Source organism: Sciurus carolinensis, chromosome 1 (genome assembly GCF_902686445.1).
Source record: "Sciurus carolinensis chromosome 1, mSciCar1.2, whole genome shotgun sequence".
Taxonomy (NCBI): domain Eukaryota; kingdom Metazoa; phylum Chordata; class Mammalia; order Rodentia; family Sciuridae; genus Sciurus; species Sciurus carolinensis.
This window is the reverse complement of record NC_062213.1, coordinates 52,255,830-52,276,411: the sequence shown is the minus strand read 5'-3', so window position 1 is coordinate 52,276,411 and position 20,582 is coordinate 52,255,830. Positions and strand designations below refer to the sequence as shown.

At 35.2% G+C, this 20,582-nt stretch overlaps 1 protein-coding gene across 6 annotated transcripts in view; it reads left to right on the top strand.

Annotated features, from left to right (window-relative positions):
* The window catches only part of Ralyl (RALY RNA binding protein like), a 641,586-nt gene that overhangs the window by 142,945 nt on the left and 478,059 nt on the right, over nucleotides 1-20,582 (top strand). Inside the window, exon 1 of one of the 6 annotated variants that reach the window (XM_047560760.1) lies at nucleotides 7,143-8,115. The exons of the other annotated variants lie outside the window; for them this stretch is intronic. Within the exon in view, the coding sequence (XP_047416716.1) occupies nucleotides 8,097-8,115 (19 nt within the window). The 5' untranslated portion in view covers nucleotides 7,143-8,096. Of the gene's footprint in view, nucleotides 1-7,142; nucleotides 8,116-20,582 lie in introns of those variants that run through there. 6 annotated transcript variants of the gene reach the window in all.

Here is a 20,582-nt window from a genome sequence, read left to right as displayed (position 1 = left end):
AACATTTCTTTCCTGAGGCTCATCTTAGCATGATTCTCCCTTAAAATAAAATATAAAGCCAAGTCTGGACAATCCTGTAATTTTTATTGAAGACTTTTGGTGTGTGTTGGAGGTAGGGTCATTTACCATACACCCAGGAGCAAAGCTTCTAAGAAACCCTCTAACAGTTTCTCTTTCTCCCCAGAGGCAGATTGATCCAGACAGCCCTCCACAGCCTGTCTGATCTCCCCAAAGTCTCTTAAAAATTTCAACCCTCCTTCAAGACGTTCTCATTCAGTTTGTGTTCTCTTCTTCCAGCTCCTGAGCTTGCCCTAGCTCCCCACCATGGCATGTGATCATTCTTAGATGAACCAGCTTCACTTCTCAAAGCTTCTTTCAATTTTTCTGTACACTACATTCTTAAAAAAAATACAAGAGTGTCCTTGCAGTCCAGCTGAGCTCAGGAAGTGTCTTTAGAAGGTAGGGATAGCTGAAAGCTTGTGTCTATTTACTTTGGTATTTTTTTCTTTACCACACTGAGAGTTTTAGGTTTAAATTTACTTTTGGTTACTAGTTCTTTAGAAAAGCTCACACCAATGGGGCCTCACAAGATGGCTTTATGTGGGGACATTTACCAATTTCCAGGGAAAAGCCCTGAGGTTTATAATGAATCCTGATTTTTGTCACCATACTGAGTACTTTTCTCTCACCCTCATCACAAAATATGATTGACATGTAAAATCAGAATATGAACTTACATTGAAAACTATAATTTTTGAAAGGATGGGATTCTGTTGACATGCCCAGTTCATGTCTTCCATGAGGAGAATCCAGTAAGACAGCAGAGGAGGCTCAGATCCACTAGGAAGCTGTAATAGAATGTGCAGAGAGAGTGTGATTGTAACTTGGTTGTTATGTTCAGAATGGAGAATTAGGATAGATGATTTTCAACGTATATATGAGATCGAATCAACAGTATAGGGCTAATCAGTGATAAAGGTGTCTCTGAGGTTATGGGCATTAACTCTGGGTAAATGGTGTGAACACTGGTTGATAACCCTGGACTGAAAGTAAAATTGCAAATTCAGTTTTTAACAGTTGAGGTTGATTTAGGTTGTTTAAACCATGTAAATCCCCCTGCCCTCCTCATGTGAAGAAATTAAAGAGGATAGTTCAAAAGGGATACATTGGTTCACTGGCATATTGCTCTTTTATTTCTTGCTTGTCACCTCTTTGCCACAAAATGGCTAGCTACAAAGGCACCACGTTCTTATAGAACGCGGGAGGAAGAAAAAAGTCTTGAGTTCTCCTCTTATTCTTTTTTTTTTTTATTGTAAACAAATGGGATACATGTTGTTTCTCTGTTTGTACATAGAGTAAAGGCATACCATTTGTGTAATCATAAATTTACATAGGGTGATGTTGGTTGATTCATTCTGTTATTTTTTCCTCTTCCCCCCACCCCTCCCATCCCTCTTTTCCCTCTATACAGTCCTTCCTTCCCCCATTCTTGCCCCCTCCCTAACCCTCACTCTAACCCTAAAACTAACCCCTCTCATGCCCCATTATGTATCATCATCCACTTATCAGCGAGATCATTCTTCCTTTGGTTTTTTGAGATTGGCTTATCTCACTTAGCATGATATCCTCCAATTTCGTCCATTTGCCTGCAAATGCCATAATTTTATCATTCTTTATGGCTGAGTGATATTCCATTGTATATATATGCCACAGTTTCTTTATCCATTCATCAACTGAAGGGCATCTAGGTTGGTTCCACAATCTGGCTATGGTGAATTGAGCAGCAATGAACATTGATGTGGCTGTATCTCTGTAGTATGCTGATTGTAAGTCCTTTGGGTATAGGCCAAGGAGTGGGATAGCTGGGTCAAATGGTAGTTCCATTCCAAGTTTTCTAAGGAATCTCCCTACTGCCTTCCAGAGTGGCTGCACTAATTTGCAACCCCACCAGCTCCTCTTATTCTTTCTATAATTATAATAAGCCTATATTTCTCCTCCAAAGTCCAAAAGACTTCTTTATTGGTCTCTCCAGCCATGACCTTTCTAACTTTGAAGGGTTTGGAGTGTTTGGAAAAGAAGAAAGAGTTCATCACAACTGGATTGTAACAGAGGTTCTCAATCTTGTTAAATAACAACCCCTACTTAGTAGTCTGAAATGAAATTCATGGTACATTTTACCTACACATATATCCTAACAATAACGAAAATTTTATAATACTCTTATTTCTCATAAAACAGGAAAACAAAAGAATATGTAAATATTTGGGCCAGAATCAAAGTGAGGTAATCACAGACCTGAAACTATGTCCAGAATAGTGGAGTGAATGGTGACAGCATGTGGTCACCTCAGCACAGCAGCAGGACTTCAGACTGTACATGTTTGCCATGCTCTTGTCACCAATGAGTGGTGCTGTCATCCTTTTTTTAAAAAATTGGGCAACTCTTGGTAACATTCCAAATAAAGTGAATACTGTTTCCTGATTGATATGCTGGTTGCAATCCTGGTGCACACTGAAGAGTGATGTGAAATGCAGAATGTTCTCTTATGTTCACTTTTGTCATTCACATTGCGGGATGGCAATCCCTGGACCCCACTAACCCATGCCATTAATGCCCCCAGTCATCACAACAAGTAAACTTCTAGGAAAAACTGGTATAATTCACACACTGTAGACGAGGATAGAAATGCAAGATCAACTAAAAGCTGAGAGAGATTGATTTCCTTGATTTTGAGTGGCATCTCATCTGCTCCCACACATTGCCGGTAGCTATTACAGACATTCGCTACAAAGTTAAATTAAAGGTTACCCTGCACTAATTTCTCGTTATGTGTCTAGCCTTGAGGAATCTGATGAATTCTGTCCAGGATAACACTAATTGTAAGGTTAAGGTCTCCTTGGGAAATTTTGCCAAGCACCTTAGGCATTGGGGAACTGTGTGCTAGTGATTTCAAAATGAATTAGAAAACAATATTTTAATCCAGTTTTTCAGAACTTTCAAGAAAATGCTTAATTTATTTTTGAAATTATAGAAATATTTTATCTTAAGATGATTTTTACCACTTTAGGATGTTTTCATTTATATCATTGGCTTCCATTGGTAACCTTCTTATACTAAAGTAACTAGACTTTATTTCTTTTTCATATTTTTCATTATATTTCAATGTGTGGTACTTTTTTTGCAAGAGGCTATTTGCTCATTAAAAATCAAGAATTAAAAATAGTTAATCTTGAAAATGGATAGTTGGTTCAAAAGAAATTTACTTTGTAGAATGAAGTTTAATTTCATTAAAGTATATATATTGGACTTTCTTCCCTTTGCTACCTGAATGAAATAAATATTTTCCTTTATGATCTGACTGTCCATCTACATGGATAGCCTACTAAAAAAGGCAAAATAATCTTGAAGAACAGATTGGTATCATTCAAACTACTTTCTTTTTAAAAATATATATATTTTTAGGTTGAAGATGGACACAATACCTTTATATGATTTATTTTTATGTGGTCTAAGGATCAAACTCAGGGCCTCACACATGCCAGGTTAACTCTCTACCACTGAGCCACAACCCTATCCCTCAAACTACTTTCTGTATTAAAGGTAAATCAGAAATATTTTACCAAGTCAAACAATATCAACAAGGAAGAGTGAATGAAATATGAGTCATATTTTACTAATTGCTTTTAATTTTGCATTTTTTCAGTAAAGACATTGGATAACAGAATAAAAAGTTTCTTAATCTTCATTAAAAATTCAACTTTGGGTAGAAATGATCATTGTGTTAATTCGTAAAGAAAAAATGAAGTATTTGAGGCATAATACTTTTTAGTGGAATTAGGAGAATTCACCAGGGTTTTTGATTTTTTCAGTAAGAAGACAAAATTGTGTGTGTGTGTGTGTGTGAGTGTACATCATAGTAGCATCAAAAAGGCATAATATGAGGACATAAAACTATGTTGCTTATTGCTATGAGGTTTCAGAACAGTGAACTGTAATGTAGGATTGATTAGTAAGTGATGAAAGGAGAGATTAGTAACGGATGGATTAATAAATAGTGAGCATGATTTTGAGCAGGGGCTGGAAGAAATGATAGATATACCAAACCCAGAATACTGATCTGATATTGGAGGCTGAGAAACAGGAGAAAGTAAGGCAGTGCCGAAACAGGTGTGTGTTGGAAAAGTGATCTGGCTGCTCTGGGTACACTGCTAAGGAGGAACTGAAAACTGCCTAGAAATAGGAATGCTGAGCAAGGGAAGAGGTTGTTGATGGAATCTTAGCTCCAGATGACACACGGGGAACCTTGCAGTGATTCCTCCAGGAGTCAGGTGGTGTGCAGAGGTCTTAGGCATTTTATTGAGAAAAGTAAGGTCAGAGAGATCCAGAACATGTATAAAAGTTTTGGATATCTTAGGCATCAGGTGACAAGGGATTAGATTGCTGGCAATCTAGTGATATAATAATTATAAAATGATATTATGTTATACTAATGTCATATAAATGCCACCTGGTGATGAAAAAATGAAAAGGTACATACATATGCACACACATACTCTTTAATTCTGTTGATCAAGTTTACTAAATTTGAATTAAGAGAAACAATGTTTCTCCTCAATGTTTTATGGTGTATGATACTAATTTTTACCCCCCTGGGGAAAGGGAGTAGGGGAAGGAGTGGTGGAAGGGGACTCAACACTGTAAGATACTTAAATTATTTTGACATGGTTTTAAAAGGACAAACACAAACAAAAAAAAATGTGTATGACTTAATGCTGTTTCCTTGTAAGTTTCTAATGAATCATCAAAAACCCACATTTGTTAAATTTACTCTATATCCCTGTGAAGCATATAGAATAAAGGATCGAATTATTAGCTGCTGGATTATTTACTTGTAGATGCAAAGATAAAGTTATTCTAGAAAATATGTAGATTATTACTCTGTTTATACTTTTTTTATATATGCATTTAATATTTAAATATGTAATACCCCTAATGATCTCCAGGAATGCTTTCTTTTACTTTAGTTTAAAATAAAAGCCTTTTATTTATGTCTAATAATAATATCTGTACATTTTATGTTCCATCTAATCACTTGAAAATACTTATTTCACTAAAATTACCACAGAATAAAGATCAAACTCTCCTATTTTGCATATTATAAATTGACACTTTTAGAATCTGAATTTCTGCAGTAACAAGATATGTTCTAAGAGGAAAAAAGTCCTTGCTTGTCTAAAACTTAATAATTTCTAAGTAAAATCTCCACTATCTCATTTCCAGGTATATCTATTTGTGTCATCTAGTAGCCAGTAGGCACATGTGGGCACATTTAAATTAATAAAGCTATATATAATTAAAAGTAGCATCAGTTCATGTCTTGTTATACAGCACAAGTGTTACTTAAACATTCCTGAACATTTTAGAGATCCCTTATTGAAACTCATGCTAGAACACTGAAACTCTGAACACTTGTCAATCATTAAGAAATGTTATCTGAGAATCTCCCAGATAAGGGCTTGTTCTGTGCAATGGAATGTTTTGTATGAACACAATAATGCTCTTTTGAGTCTTGTAAGAGTTTATAGTCACTTGAAAACTCCCTACTTGTTAAGGACATTACAGTTTTCAGGAGCTTTCAGGTGCAAGAGATATTGAAATGTTCAGAAACTTCTAATGAGTTAACCATTCCCATGAAGACTGAAGATCAATAAATAGGCAGCACATAGTAAATAGTTAGCATTCACTCAATCTTGACGGCAGGCAGGACAAAAAGCAGAGGGCACTAAGATACTGTAGATAAGAGATTTCACTTGGATATAAAGAAATGTTTCCTATTGTGGAAAGCAATTGTGCATTGGAAGGATTTATTGAGTGAGGTTGTGGGATTTTTGGAAATCTTTAAAAATAGAATACATTTTGATCTCTCTAGGGAGCCATGTGATATGCCTGCAGGCATTGAGTGTGGGGATGAATTAGATTCATTGCCATGGTTTTTTCACACCAACAGTTCTATGAATCTGTGGAGGACAATAAAATTGGATAATTCTCACTGTGTTCTTCAGGGAGTCAGGTTTCCAGACTGCTTTTCCTAGCCATGAATCAGGGCCAAAATATTACCTTACATTCAACAACTTTTCAAATACAGAAAAGGGGGGGGGGGCAGCCAGAAAAGTCTGTAACGCTCGTCCATACCATTTTAAGAAGCATTGTTTCTTCCCGTGGATTAGCATTTCATCTTCTCTAGTAGGAGTGAAATAATTTGGGGCCTACTGGAAAATCTTGAATTTCTCTTATGCCACGAAATCTAAGGAAAATTATATGCATTGTGATTTGAAAATGCATATGAAATAATGATCTGTGCCTTTAATCTGAATGATAAAATTACTCTCACATGGGATCAACTCTGGTAGCTACTTTGAGAATTTTCCATCAGAATCACACAAGTTTGGTGTTACAGACACCTAGAATTGATCCAGCACTCCAGTATTCAGGCCCATGGTTCTTTTAGAAATGAGGCAATGGGCACCCAGGTCAGAGCTACATAGAACCAGGAAGTTGGGAAGTGGCCCAGATACATTCACAAGGGAGGCATTGGAAGAAATTGAAGAGAGAGGAAATGGGACAGCAGAGCTGAACTTGCTACCTGGGAGGAGGGCAGGGACGCATCAGAGTTGCAGGGAACCTAATCTCATATGCTTTACATTAGAGAAGAAATCCAAAGCACCAGCTCCTCTGATAAACCAATGACTATTTTGTTTAATCCAGTGATGTAATTCTTAGCCAGGTTTAAAATGGGAAGCAGAAGCAGGTCAGGCTGAGTCATACTCACAAGGCAAATTTTGGGGGAAGCAGAAATCAAAGGCTAGAGGCAGAGGGCATTCTAAATGCAGAACACAGTGTTTGAAAATAGCTAACCAAATAAACAAAGAAACTTAAGAAAACTGATGCTGGAAGGAGGACTCTGAAGAGGGGAGACGAGTGGGTGAGGAAGTAGAGATGAATGATCTGTGTGAGTCTTTGCTGGGTGAGGGTAACATCTTTTAGATCGGCAGCCTGATGTAGTGGGACAAACCTGTGCTTTGGAGTGAGGCCAACACAAGCTCAGTCTCACACACTGGTTGTATGACTTTGAGCAAGATACCGGATCTCTGTCTTCTCATCTATAAAATTCCAATAGTAATTCTTTATTTTCTAGTTCGTTGTTTTACAAACTGAACAATTTCTGTGCCTGATATTCAGTAGGAAGTCAGTGACTCTTCCGAAGGTAGGAGCATCTCTTCAGCCTTCATTCATTGTGTCAATCCCCTTGCTCATTCTGTAACATCTGTTAAAATACACATGAAGACCCAGAGAGTTTTAGGGTCAGAGGATATAATCAGAGTAGTTTGTTAGCACTTATTTTGCCTAAACATGATTAAACTATTCTTAGATATGAGTCACAAGCTGCCAAGTATCAGCATGATGTGCTGTGGAAAGGAAGCCTCAAAGATTGGAGGGAGGTACAGAGAGGAACTGCCTCTACTTGGACAGTTGTTCCTTTTGGGATTATAATGGTTTCAGTCATCTCAGTATGCACACAATTATTCCTTTTAGAGAAATTTCCTGATCCATGGGAATAGCAGTCTGTAGTCCCACAGGATTTAAGGAGATATTAAAGGCTTTCTTATTAAAAAAAAAAAAATCAGAATTTAAGTAGAAAAACAACCTTCATGAGTGATGTAGATAAGGGATTTATTATTGGGATTAAATCTCACATGACTGTAGGAAATGAGGGGTGATTGAAGGATCAGAAAAAAACACAAAGGAGCATGAAGAAGAGCTTATGAAGATCTGTGGAAAACTGTGACCTCTGCTTCTGGTGGTGAGAATGAAGTCATGGGAGGTCCCCTGAGTAGCTGGACAAAGCCAGATGGATCTGGGACCCATGAGTACAAACAGGAAGCCATGAGGACAACTGGAATGCATGAGGGCATCTTTAGACCTGCCAGGACAAACTGGAATATGGACTCTCACTGAATTTAACCCAGTGACACTAATCATCTCTAAGAAACTCTGGTTGCTTTCATCAGGGCTCTTGATCCAGTACTCAGAACACAATGGAGGATGGAGAGAAAGGTGAGTTTGAATGAGTTCCTTGTCTGACTGCTTTCCAGTGTCACCAAAGTGAACCATGAGATCAGTGGCAGTGAGAATGAATCAGGTGCCCTGGGGCTCTGTACAGACCCTGGGAAGGTAATGGATGATGTTTTTTCCCTGCCCTCCAAATGCCAGGCATATTCCTGCATGGACAACCTAACCTAATACCGTGCTGAAAAGGGAATTCTGAGGGATTTAATTTTCAGTTTAGCTAGGCTGGCACAGTGCATAAGCACCCTTGAGAGAGGAGAGTCATATCATTGTCCTTCTAGGCCTGCTTTGTGCCTTGTGATTTCATTTCATCCCCTCTGCTTCCGTGATTATCTGGAGGAAGTATGAGGAAAGGTAGGCAAGGATGGAAATAGATGAACCTAAGGAGTCTCCCGGAATCACTGGGGAACATTTTCTAACTGTTCACCTTTAGTTTTGTTTCTTTGCCTCCAAAACCCTGAGATTATAGTTCTTTCAGAGGACAGGAATTCACCCTGCTGTTTCTGAAGACTCACTGGTCCAACAAGTAAATGGTAGACATGAGCTCATTCCCCTAGGTGTACCTACATGGAATAAAACTGAGAAAAACTGTTTTGTATTCTGTGTAGTAGTTATTAATAGTTTGTTTTAACTAATGGATTCTTGGCTACTTAAAGACTGGAGGAAAGTTTTTGTGACTTTTCTTTTGCTGACATACTCCTCCACAATTTAACTCACCTATAGTCTTGTTATGTGATAACTTTCAGTCATTAAAGTTAAATGCCTTCCAGGGTCAGATGTACAACTCAGTTGTGAGACCAGGTAAAATGGTGGGGCCGAGGGTGAGACTGAGCATTCCTTGCCTAAAGTAAAGCCATCATTTCCCATAAGTATGTATAATGACTGTGCCAACCAAAAATAAAAAAATACAAAGAAAAAGGAAAATTAAATCACAGAAATGAAAGAAAGAGAAAAAGTTGGGGGAACCTATAAACCATCAACCAGCATTTCTGATAAATTTGTTTTTCTTAGTAGGAGTATAAAATCTACTCAATGTGGCATACTAAGAAATCAATTACTATGAATTATCCTGTGTTCATAGCAAATGGTGTTCATGGTAATGCGTACAGATATGTAACAGCTTTCACAATAACCCTCTGATAAAAACTAAAGTGCAAACATTTTAATATTTTAGTGTGTAGTAGCATATGATCTAATAAAAGTAAGTCTCATTGAAATTTATATCAGTTACAGAAAAAAGAAGTGTCTTAATAAATGTCTAAGGAAAAAGTTTGTTTCCCCTAAGTAATAAAATATTAAAGAAAGTTAAATAACATTAAAAGTGTACTTGTGATTTGATATGGAGTAAAATGTGTACCAGTATGATTAAATCAGGTTACTAAAAGTGCAAATAATATAGACTCATTATGTGAATCAGAATTCTATGTCTTATAATAAAATGTGTTTCATAAAAGCTTATTTATGAAACATCTCATTAAATTATTTACATTTTATAAGTAATATGTACATTCTTCTCCATTGAGGAGACTTGAACTGTTTCATTATTTCAAATTAATTTTCTAATTGTTCAGATCAAGCTCTTCAATTGTTGCTAAAATGTTAATATCAGAAAATAATTAAACATTTTAAGAGAAAAGAATATATTACTCAGAAAATGCTACTGTATATGCAAAATATATTAATGAGAAAAACATTATTTTTAGCTCTAAATAAATAGTTTTGGAGGGATTTTTTACTTGTTAAGTGTGTTAGTCAACTTTTTGTTGATCTGACCAAAAGACCTGGAAAGAACAACTTTAAAGAAGGAAAAGTTTATTTTGGTTCATGGTTCTAGAGGTTCAGTCCATGGTCCACCTCCATTGCTTTGGGCCCAAGGTGAGGCAGAACATCAATGGGGGAATGGTGTGTTGGAGAAACACTCTCTGCTCATGACAGCCAGGAAGAAGAGAGAAGGGAAGGAACTGTGGAAAAGATGTGCCCTTCTATTTTTATAGAAAGTTTCTACCAGTCTTCTATTACATATTGAAAACACAAATATTTCACTCTTATATTCACTCAATATTTTCCTCGTTTCTTGGTAGACACTATTTTTTTTTCTTTTTCAAATTGTACAAATGATCTATAACTCAGTCTTCATAAGTATGATGAAACAGATTTATTGTGCTGCAAAACTAATGTTGGCCATAAAAGTCAATACATTGCCTACAATCTATAAGCTATTTTTAAAAATTGATGTTAGTAATTATAACCCAATTTACATCATAAATAAAAGGATAAAAAATTGAACAATTAAAAAGAAATTACTGGCAGTGAATTCTGCCACTGATAGTATATAGAAAATTAAATTAAATGTGTTTTATCAAAGCCCTGAGGTAAATATGATGGAAGAAGAAAAAAATCTTAAGGGTTCGTGAATCTGTGTATTAACTCAGTACTGAAAATATATTAATCAAAGTTCTTTGTTGTAAACAACAGAAACCAATTAAGGTTTTAAGCAGAAAAAAGATTTTCTTTTGGGAGAGGAAATGTTTTGCACATAGAATTGAAAGAAACACTGGGGAATTGTCAAATTGTACCTGGAAAAATCATGTCTCTGGAATTCTGGAGGAAATTCCTGCTATTGATACTGGACTTCATACTGATCTCCCTGATGATCAGCACCAGACACCACACACATGGGAGCTTTACTAAGGTTGCTAGTGAATTCAGTTTTGAATTGCCCTTAATTTTTTTGTATCACTTGCTTTAAACTTAGTCCCAGATGATGTCATCTAGGTTTTGAGCTGAGGTTATGTTTATGCTCTGATGTCTGGAGTCAGAGAGAGCAATTAACTGGAATATTTTGCTTTTTCTGTGGGAAGGGGGACCATAACTCTAACCAAAAGATATAGGAAGGCAGAGACTCCTGACATTGGAAGGGAATATCTGTGTATCTCAATGAGTAATGAGCACTTGAACCATTGAAAGCTATGTAATCTTAGAGAGCAAATTGTTTGACCTCCCTAGATACCATTCTGCAACCAGAAAAATAAATACTGAGAACTTGATAATGTCTACCCGGAATAGCAAGAGGTTTTAAGTTCAGTTAGGAAGATAATGCAAACACTGTGCAAAAAAAACAGCCCAAAAACTAATGAGGCTCGAAGCAGTGAGAGTGAGACTGATAGAGTGTTAGGGAAATTTTTACAGTATTTGATAGCTAGAATAACAGAGATGCAAGCGGATGCTTAAAACCTGTCTGGAAGGGTATCTTATGAGTTAGTCGGATCTGTACCTGTTTGATATGTGCTGTTCACCACATCTACAGACACATAATAACAGCTAGATGTCATTCCTGTTATAGCAGATTTGTACAAGAGTGGCAAAGAATGAGAGACTTGGGGACTAGAGGAAATAGAATCCATATGTCTTAACAGAACAATTTTTAATATATTAAATACAGGGAAAATTAGAGTGGAGTTTTGGGGGTAAATCATGCTATAAAAATTCAAAAAGAAAACAAAATAATTTGAGAGAAATGTTTCTCTTTTCTCACAATATCATATGTTGTTTTATAATTTTTTCATAGATTTAGGTATAGTTTATAGATTCATCATAAATCATTACTATTTTTCAGATGCTTCACAAAATACAAAAGTTAGGAACAGCATAGAAATATTCTAATATTTTCAAGAATTTTTATTTTAATGACTTATATTAAGACATAGCAGCCTCTCCCATTCTTCATTTCTGATAAGAAATAACACTTTTATAGCATGTTTCAGCCTAGCCACTTGAGTATTAATATAATTGTACCCTGTCCTTTTGCTTTATCTCAACATTACAGGCAAGGTATCTAAGCAAATAAGTAATACTGAAAGGCATCAAACCACAGTGGAATAGAATTTTAAAAAGTCATTTCTCATGGATTGAAAGTTTAGAAACATAATTCAGCAACTCCTTGAACTTGAGAAAGTCACCTTTTTTTCTTCCTTTTTCAATTTTCTCATTTGGCAATGAGGGAATGTCTTAAATGATTTCTGAGATCACTCTCATCTCTAAAACCATGTGATTGAATCCTAACCCTTTATAAGTCAACAAGTCTCCAACTTACACTGTATTCAAAAGATGCAGAGTTCATGTTTCATTATGTATCTCTCTTCCACTGGGAAATTATAGCAGAAAAAGTGAAGTAAGAAACATAAATGTCCAACTAACCATTTGAATGTTTCTCTATCTCTCTCTCCTTGCTCCAGACCTCCCTCTCAGATAAAGAGAGAAGTGCAGGTATAGACAGGTCCCTGTGTGTATTATACATGTATATTAAATTATGTTCCATATAATTTATTTGTATGGATACTTGCTATTATAGTTATGTTATACTATTATAATAATGCTGGTACACAATTTTTCTGAAACCCTTAAATACATAGTTTGAAATTTATATTAAAAATAATAAAATGCGTATGTTATGATTTAAATAATACCCCAGGAACATTTTGGTGGAAAACTGGAATTGGACAAATTAATGTTTCTACATTGAAATATATTTAGCATTCACAAATAATCAAACTGCATTAGCCTTGCATCAATTCATGCCAAGTCTGCCTGTTGAGTTAGTTCAGATGAGTCAAGTATTGCCATGGAATGGATTAGAAAACAAAATTTTTATATTTAAGAGCATTTTGGATTTCAGCTGTGTGCATAAGGGTTTTGAATGTGCATGTCCATGTTTTAGCTGACCAGAAACTATGCTTCTGGGGAACAATTTTGGAGTTTGTCACTGTTCAACCATGTATTTTGTATTGATGCTTCATAGTGTCTACAGACTATATCTTCTCCTGATGCAGTTGGGGACCCAGCTGGGATTGTTTAACTAGCTGGAATAATCATATGATTCCTTGGGATTTTTAAATTCATGTGCAAAGGCGTGAATGCATCTGTCACTTTCTCTCTATTGGCAGGGGATTATCAGCTATCAGGAGTTACGTTTCTTGGCTTGTGGAAGTAGTTTGACTGCAGGGAAGAGAATGAATGGAACCTATAAGGACGATGCAGAGGTTGGGAATGGAGAATGGCCTCTCAGCATGGCAGCCTCTGGTTCTTGTATTTGAAGTATCCCATTTGTACTTTTCACTTTTCCAACAGTTCTGTGGTCCTGTGGATTCAAAAACCAGTATATTTCCATTTACCTATTATAGTTTGAACCAAGCTTTAGTTGTTTATATTCAAAAGGGACCTGAAGAATTATCCAGGTGCCCAATAATATTCTGTCTCTAAAATGACATATCTCTTTAATCATTCATACTACAATAACAAATTAATGCTGAAATCTCCTTTGCTTAACACTATAAAGCTGTGTTTCTTGTCTATAGTACAATTAATTCAGTTTTCAGAGTGCTCTACTTTACATGGTTACTGATGGCCAGGTTACAGGGCTTTGCCATTGTTACCTTCACTCTCTGGGAGATATGGCCTCCCAGTCACTGTGCAGCAGAAGAGAAAACTGAGGGATCCATCACTTACACTGAAATGCTTCTACTGTGAATGACTCATATCACTTCTGTGCACAACCTTTTGTCCAGAATAAGTCAGTGACTCTGCTTATTACAGAAGTCTGGTGGTACTGACTGATGGCCAGGAGCACCGTGATTTAGTGAGCAGCATCCACACAGTCCTCTTAGAACCCACTAAAATTTTAACTAGAGAACTGGCATCAAACTTAACAATTATGGTGAACAAAACATTTTTCTTTGAAAAAAAAAATTAATGGATGGAGGTCAAAGGAAAGTGATGTCTGAGAGCAGCCTCTGCCGGGGCCTGTGTGCCAGCTCTCTGTCAATAAATGCATCAGCTTGGAAGTCTGGATTTGGCAGATGTTTCCTCCCTTTGACAGTGAATTCTCCTTTCAGTCCAGCTCAATTGTTTCTACCCTATCTTCTGATCTGGATTTAAAGGCTAGATGAAGGGAATTCAAAGAGGATGGGAAAAATAGTCTTCGAAACATTTCTAGTAAGATATCTCTCCCCTTTCATTACTAGTTTTACTTTTCATTTGTGCATGTTACTTTCGATTTTCTTAAATCAGGACTATGTTTACTTTGGACTATTTGGCACTACAAATGAAATAGTTGAATTATATATTCTAAAAGAATAAGGAAAACAAATACTGGTGAATAGAAAATATCAGCCACTCTTATGATGCTTTAGTTTTAGGAAAGTGCTCTCCTATTACAATACATTAGCTGATAGCAAGCCATTAAAAAATCCTAATGAATCATTTTCTTCTCAAAGAAAACTAAGTATTCAATCAATTAATATAATGGATTAAAATAGAACATCATTTTGGTGGCACAGTTTCAAAACAGACAGATTAGAGACATTCAGATACTAAACATTCAACATAAGCGGTGGTTTCAGCAGGGAGTCTTATTTAGTCTTTCTTCATTTTAATTCCATCAATTTCAAATTTTATTAACAGCAATGGGATGCAAAAATTTCTGAAATGATGCTTTTATAAAACCCTGTAAGTTTTGAACAATTTTTGTCTTTGAACCATTTTGTTTAAGAGCATGTGCATAAATTCTTTTCCCAGGATAAATGGTTCAGTGTTTCTCTCACTGTGGGCATTGAATAGTTAATTTTTAAAGGGAAAAAATGGCAGAATGAATCAAACAACATTACCCTATGTAAATTTATGATTACACAAATGGTATGCCTTTACGCCATATACAGACAGAGAAACAACATGTATCCCATTTGTTTACAATAAAAAAAAATAAATAAATAAAAGACAATACAATAAATGCTTAGATTCACAGTTATAAAGAAAATACTCATTATGTATTTTAATTTGATTATGAGTATACATTTGGGTATAAAGGCTAAGATGAGCTATCTAATCTTCCGAATATAGTGCTGTAATAACAGGATTGTCAAGACTAAGAAGTCATTACTTAAGATGAAAGTTCAGAGTAGTTAGAACTAACATGGGAAATTACACACAGAGCCATACCACATACACACACTGTACATGCAGAGTGTAACCATCATGCCTCATAGGGAGCCATATGTTTTGTTCAGTAAAATTAGTGTGTTATGTATTAGACTGATAAAGGAAAAAAAAAAAGAAAAAATGGGAAATAGGGAATCCAAAGAAATTTCCAGAATGGCATTTAAAAAATAAATGTACGCCAAGTAAATATCAGTGTGAAATCTTCAGGTGTTGATGTTTAGACTCTTGAGTAATTATACAGAATAATATAGGTGATCAGATGTACTTCCAAATATTATAAATGTGTTAAGTTTCAGAAGCCTTGGAAGCCAGTTGAGGACATTATAAAGTAATCACTTCATGGAAAGAGGAAGTGAGGGTTACTATGAAGTCAATAACTATAAAGGCCTCAGATTATTAAAGGTTGAAAAATTGCCTTGTTCCAGAAAAGTGAGAAAAAAATTCTCACTAATAAGATTATTACTCTCATCTCTGGGTAAAAATCCTCAAAGAGTGGTGGTGCTGAAAGATTAAATAATTAGGCCAACAGAGCTTGGTCTATGAAGTTGAGATTAGGGATTAACTGTGCTACTCCCTTATCTTTAGAAGTTACTCCTCTTGTCCCTCCACACAGAAATCACAGAAGTCTGTTGATAATTCATATCAGAGCAAATTCCTTCCATCCAGATATATTTGACATTTGCTATGTGTCAAGAGCTGAGCTAACCACAATAATTTAATATTAATTGATAAAATTAATTTTTGATCACAGGAATTGATATTATTTTTCTTCATAATGAATGCATTTTAAAGATTGAAGATATTAATGTAAGATTTGGTGTAAGATTTGAAGATATTTAGTGGCATTTTGCTGCTCTCACTCTTCTTCCTACTCCACCTCCACACAAATACACACACAACAGAAAATTGCTTCTCAATGGTCATTTCCTCATTGTATTTTTATATTTGGTTCTTTATGACTCTGGGAGACACATATCACAGATAAAATAAACCAATGTAAAACTCTAATTTTTACATTGCTCTAATTTAATAAAAATGGGAACAAATTTTTAGTACTTTAATTACATTATTACTACCATTTGCATATGATATATTACATATATGTAAATTTTAATATATTGTTTGCACAGACTAGACATGAAAATCCATTGTTTCTGAGGGGATGTTTTTGTGAAATCCTGTGCCATGATATACACATGATTAGATATGAGAAGAAGTTTACTTAGTAATTCAGAAAACTGTTTCTTAAGATAAACCCTTTGAAGATGTCTGCCCTTATGTCCAATGTTGTCAAGCAAAAAAAAAAAAATTAAAGTTGGAAATGCCTGTGTAAAATTTATTTGATAGAGAGATGCAGTCTGATGCATTCAGGAAACACACATACAGCCCATGAGAATTGAGTGTTGTGGAAGCTGATAATGATGGTGCATGCAGCCAGCTAATAACATGTTGAACAGCTGTGATGAGAAGTAGAAAAGTCTGACCACAGTATAAAGTGTTCTACATGAATTAAAAAAAAAAATAAAACAAATGTATTACCATCAAGATTTGGGAAAGAGGGATAAAGGGTAGAGATATGGAGCTTCTGAGTTGCTAATGAAAAACCTAGCATTCCTTAATTACAGGTCAAGAACATCACATAAAAAGTACTGGGCTTATTTTAGTGAGCATCCCTAACTATGCTGAGATAAAGGCTAGGTATTTGCCTTCTGAGTACTCAGGAAAGGAGGGGATTCATCTACATTCAGCTAACCAGAGCATCCTTCTGGTATTGATTTAGTCTACCTGAATCATGAAAAAACAAGATTAGATTAAAATCTATTCTGCATATGGTGGTAGGTTGCTGTTTGCACATGATAGTATAGGTGAGAGCTGTGGGGTCAGCAGTAATTTAAGAACACAGTCTTTGTGGCATCATCTTGCCTACAGTTATAACATCTTCCTTCCATTTCTAACACTTTCAATCCTAAATCACCTGCATGCTCATTGATTCTTTGAACTATCCATTACCTATCCATTAAGGTCATTTTCTGCTTGAGATATCCAAAGTCATTTCCTTTCTTTCTTTTTTTTTTTTTTTTTTTTTTGTGATTCAGAATCTTTACTGTAGTCCACATATAATACCCAGGACTGTGGTGGATACAAATTGTCCTAGTTTCCACTGTGAGCCAAATCCCTAATGAACTCTATGATGCTTTATTATTGTAAACTTCTTAAGTTTAGAGGTATAACTTACCATAGTTTTGCAGTTGTTCTTCACACTCTGAATAAGCACATTTTGATGTTTAATAAATACATGTTGGATGAAAAAATGAAGTAGGCACCTTATGCATAATTCAATGGAATTTTGATCCTCACAAGAAGTGTTTTTTAGAACATACTAAAGTTATTGGAGGAACACTGTAGAAGGAATGTTTTGATCACATTTTAGTAAAAACTGAGCAAAGATGTTAATGGTGCAACATTGGTATACAAATGCATGCCTTTTGCTTTACTAAGGACAATCACTTCTACTAATGTGAATGATTTTGCTGATAAATATCGTAATAAATAATGAGCATTTAAATTAATTTTCCAGGAAAAAATATAATTTATAAAGACATTGTCATCCAGCATGGAATTTTGAAAAGATGTAAGGATGAAATGAGAATTCCTTCACCAAAATATATCAACTACTGTCTATAAATCAGCCCTGGCTGATTTAGCAATGTGACTGCCATTGATCAGGGCTCCGAAAAAGACTAGCTGTTTCCATTTTCTTACCTTGCAAATTGGTGGGCAGAAACAAGCAGAGTAGATTAAAAGAGGGTAACAATTTCAGAAAGGGAAAAGCTTCTAGAGTTCTTTGGAGAAATAAGTAAATGTGTTTATAAGAAAAACGTGCCATACATAATGTGTTTGAAGTTTTAGAAAGCCCTTTATAAAAGTAACACACCAAAGACCTTTTAAAATTTAAGACAGTGTAGGATAGCTTATGTTGTCATAGATAGAGAATCGACTTACAGACAAGAAACAAGGATCAGACAGACACTTCTTTGCATGAAAAATTTTGAACTAAGACTCAGTCCTGGGAACAGTTTCATTTTACATTTTTACAAAAGATTTGACAGTGCGTGTTCAGTAAAATTTGTAATTCGGCAGATAATTCTAAAGATTTTCAGGTATGCCAGTGGATGTGAATGAGGAAAATAAAATTGTATCTGAGTTTCAGTGTGTTCAACAGCTTGCTTTGGAAGCTGGCAAAACATGTGAGTCCAAAAAGGTTACTACCTAGCTTTGTATATCAAAGGTAGTTACTAGCATGTAGAGGTACCAATGACAGAAATCTAGGTCATGGGAGGCTGGAACATCTAGAAGATATGACCTTTCCTACAATAGGATACTTGGCAAGTGGTCAAGACTGTTCCAAATTACTGGAATAAAAGAAATGTAATTACTGGAACTCAGTAATAGCAGAGTGGCCAAGTCAGAGAAGAAATGGACCAAGGCTGGGGAAGAACTCACTGCAGATCCACTTGACCCTGATGTTCAGGCATGTCTTCTTTTCATATTCATTGAGAATATTGTCCTGTCTTCCTGATTATATGTTAGTTCCTGACCTTGGGGGCCAACTGGATCTTGCAGTTAGACACCATTGATACTGGTGAAAAGTGGACTTAGGGTGAACTACCAAGTCAAGTTGATTCACCCTATCTGAAATTCAATATTCTACTTTGAGTATGAGATTTGTTTAAAACAATACAGTGAACCTGAAGAAGAGCCACTCAAATAAAAGGTGAATATAGTTTGCAAAGGAAAAAGGATGTGAAAATAACCTAACATATAGTCTCCTAGGAATAATTGTCATATAAAGTTAATGAAATTCTGACTGGTACTGATAGACTAAACACAGCTAGATTTACAAAATCCTGGAATCATTAATGCAAAAAATTATACTGGCATCAGTGGATTCCAGACTCCTTATTTTAAGTGTCAGGAGTGGTATGAGCTAAAATTATGTTTATTGAGGGTCTTGGAGACTGAATCAATGCCCTAAGTGAGTCCTAGGAGCAGACAAATTTGGGACACACTGACTTATAGAGTTAGTTTAATTTATGAATTTAGTGACCTTGAAAATGTGCAGGCTAAACAATAAATAGACTCTTAGAGAGTGTTAGTAAATTTAAGGTCAGCTTAGTTATATCTATAATGAGGTGTTGAGGGAAGCTGCATGTGTGCCTTTGGTGAATAGCCCTTACATTTTAGGGTGACATCATTAAATGCAACTCTTTTCCCATAAAACCCTTTTCTCTGTATATAACACCTAATTTATAGTCTGGGGCAATAAGAAATGTGTACTTATCTATTCTCAAGGAAGTAGAAAAGGATATCCTCATGGAGATACTTTGTTTTAGCTTTCTTGAGCATGTGAGACAGTCCTTTTCTATACTAATATTTCTCAAAGGGGTTTCAATATTTTATCACACATGCATTCATATTTTCATGTCAATGCTGAAAATTCAGAACAAATCCTTCCAAATATCAAAACTTCAGATCCACAAAATCAGTGTGTGCTGATCTTAAGCTTAGTATAGAATGCTGCAAAGATTTCAAGATACAAATAATTTGTAATTGCTAATATTGCTGGACTTGTCACTGTGAGCCATCTTAAAGAAGTAAATAATACATCAGAATATTGAGGGAAATTTTTCTTTTAAAGAATTTTGAAAAACAGATCATTGAATGATACTACCAATTTGTTGCTTTTTAATTTTTTTCTTTGCCTTACTTAATTTTTTTGTTTATTTAATTATTTATTTATTCCTTATTCTTTTTTTGTACTGCTGTGGGCATTGCCATGTTAGGCAAGTTCTCTGCCACTGAGATACATCCCCAGCTCCAATTCACTATTTTTGAAATAATGTTTAATATAGTCGCTTCTTTTTTAAAAAAGCATATTCTTTTAAGTGTTTGCTTGGATAGATGTACTGTGTTTTATTCTTTAATTCTACTCAAACAACTGGAATCAAAAACAGATTTCCATTTAATAGTTTTAATTTCAATGTAATATTTATGCTTATATCCCTTTATGTCTTCTTAATTCTTTGTAAGCTATAACACACATGTTTTAAAATGTTTAAAGTTCTATCATAGGGTCAACCATTTGGTGCTGAAGTGTTTCCTTGTTTCTTTTCTTTAAAAAATATACGCATATAGGTACATTTGTTTATTTCAGTGTAAACACTCTATTACAGGCAGAAACTTGGGGGTAGTAGGTGATCCTAAGCCCAGGAAATTTGATGTTTCTGTAATACCACATTTATATTTTAATGGTGATAGTCATTTAAATATTTTCTTTCTTCTTTTGAATACTCTTTGTTTGAATATGTGTATTTCTGAGGGGTCTAAAAAGAATTCTCAAAGGCCTTTTCTTTTTAAATTTCTGCATAATTCTTTAAGCAACTGTTTGTTTAAAAAAATTA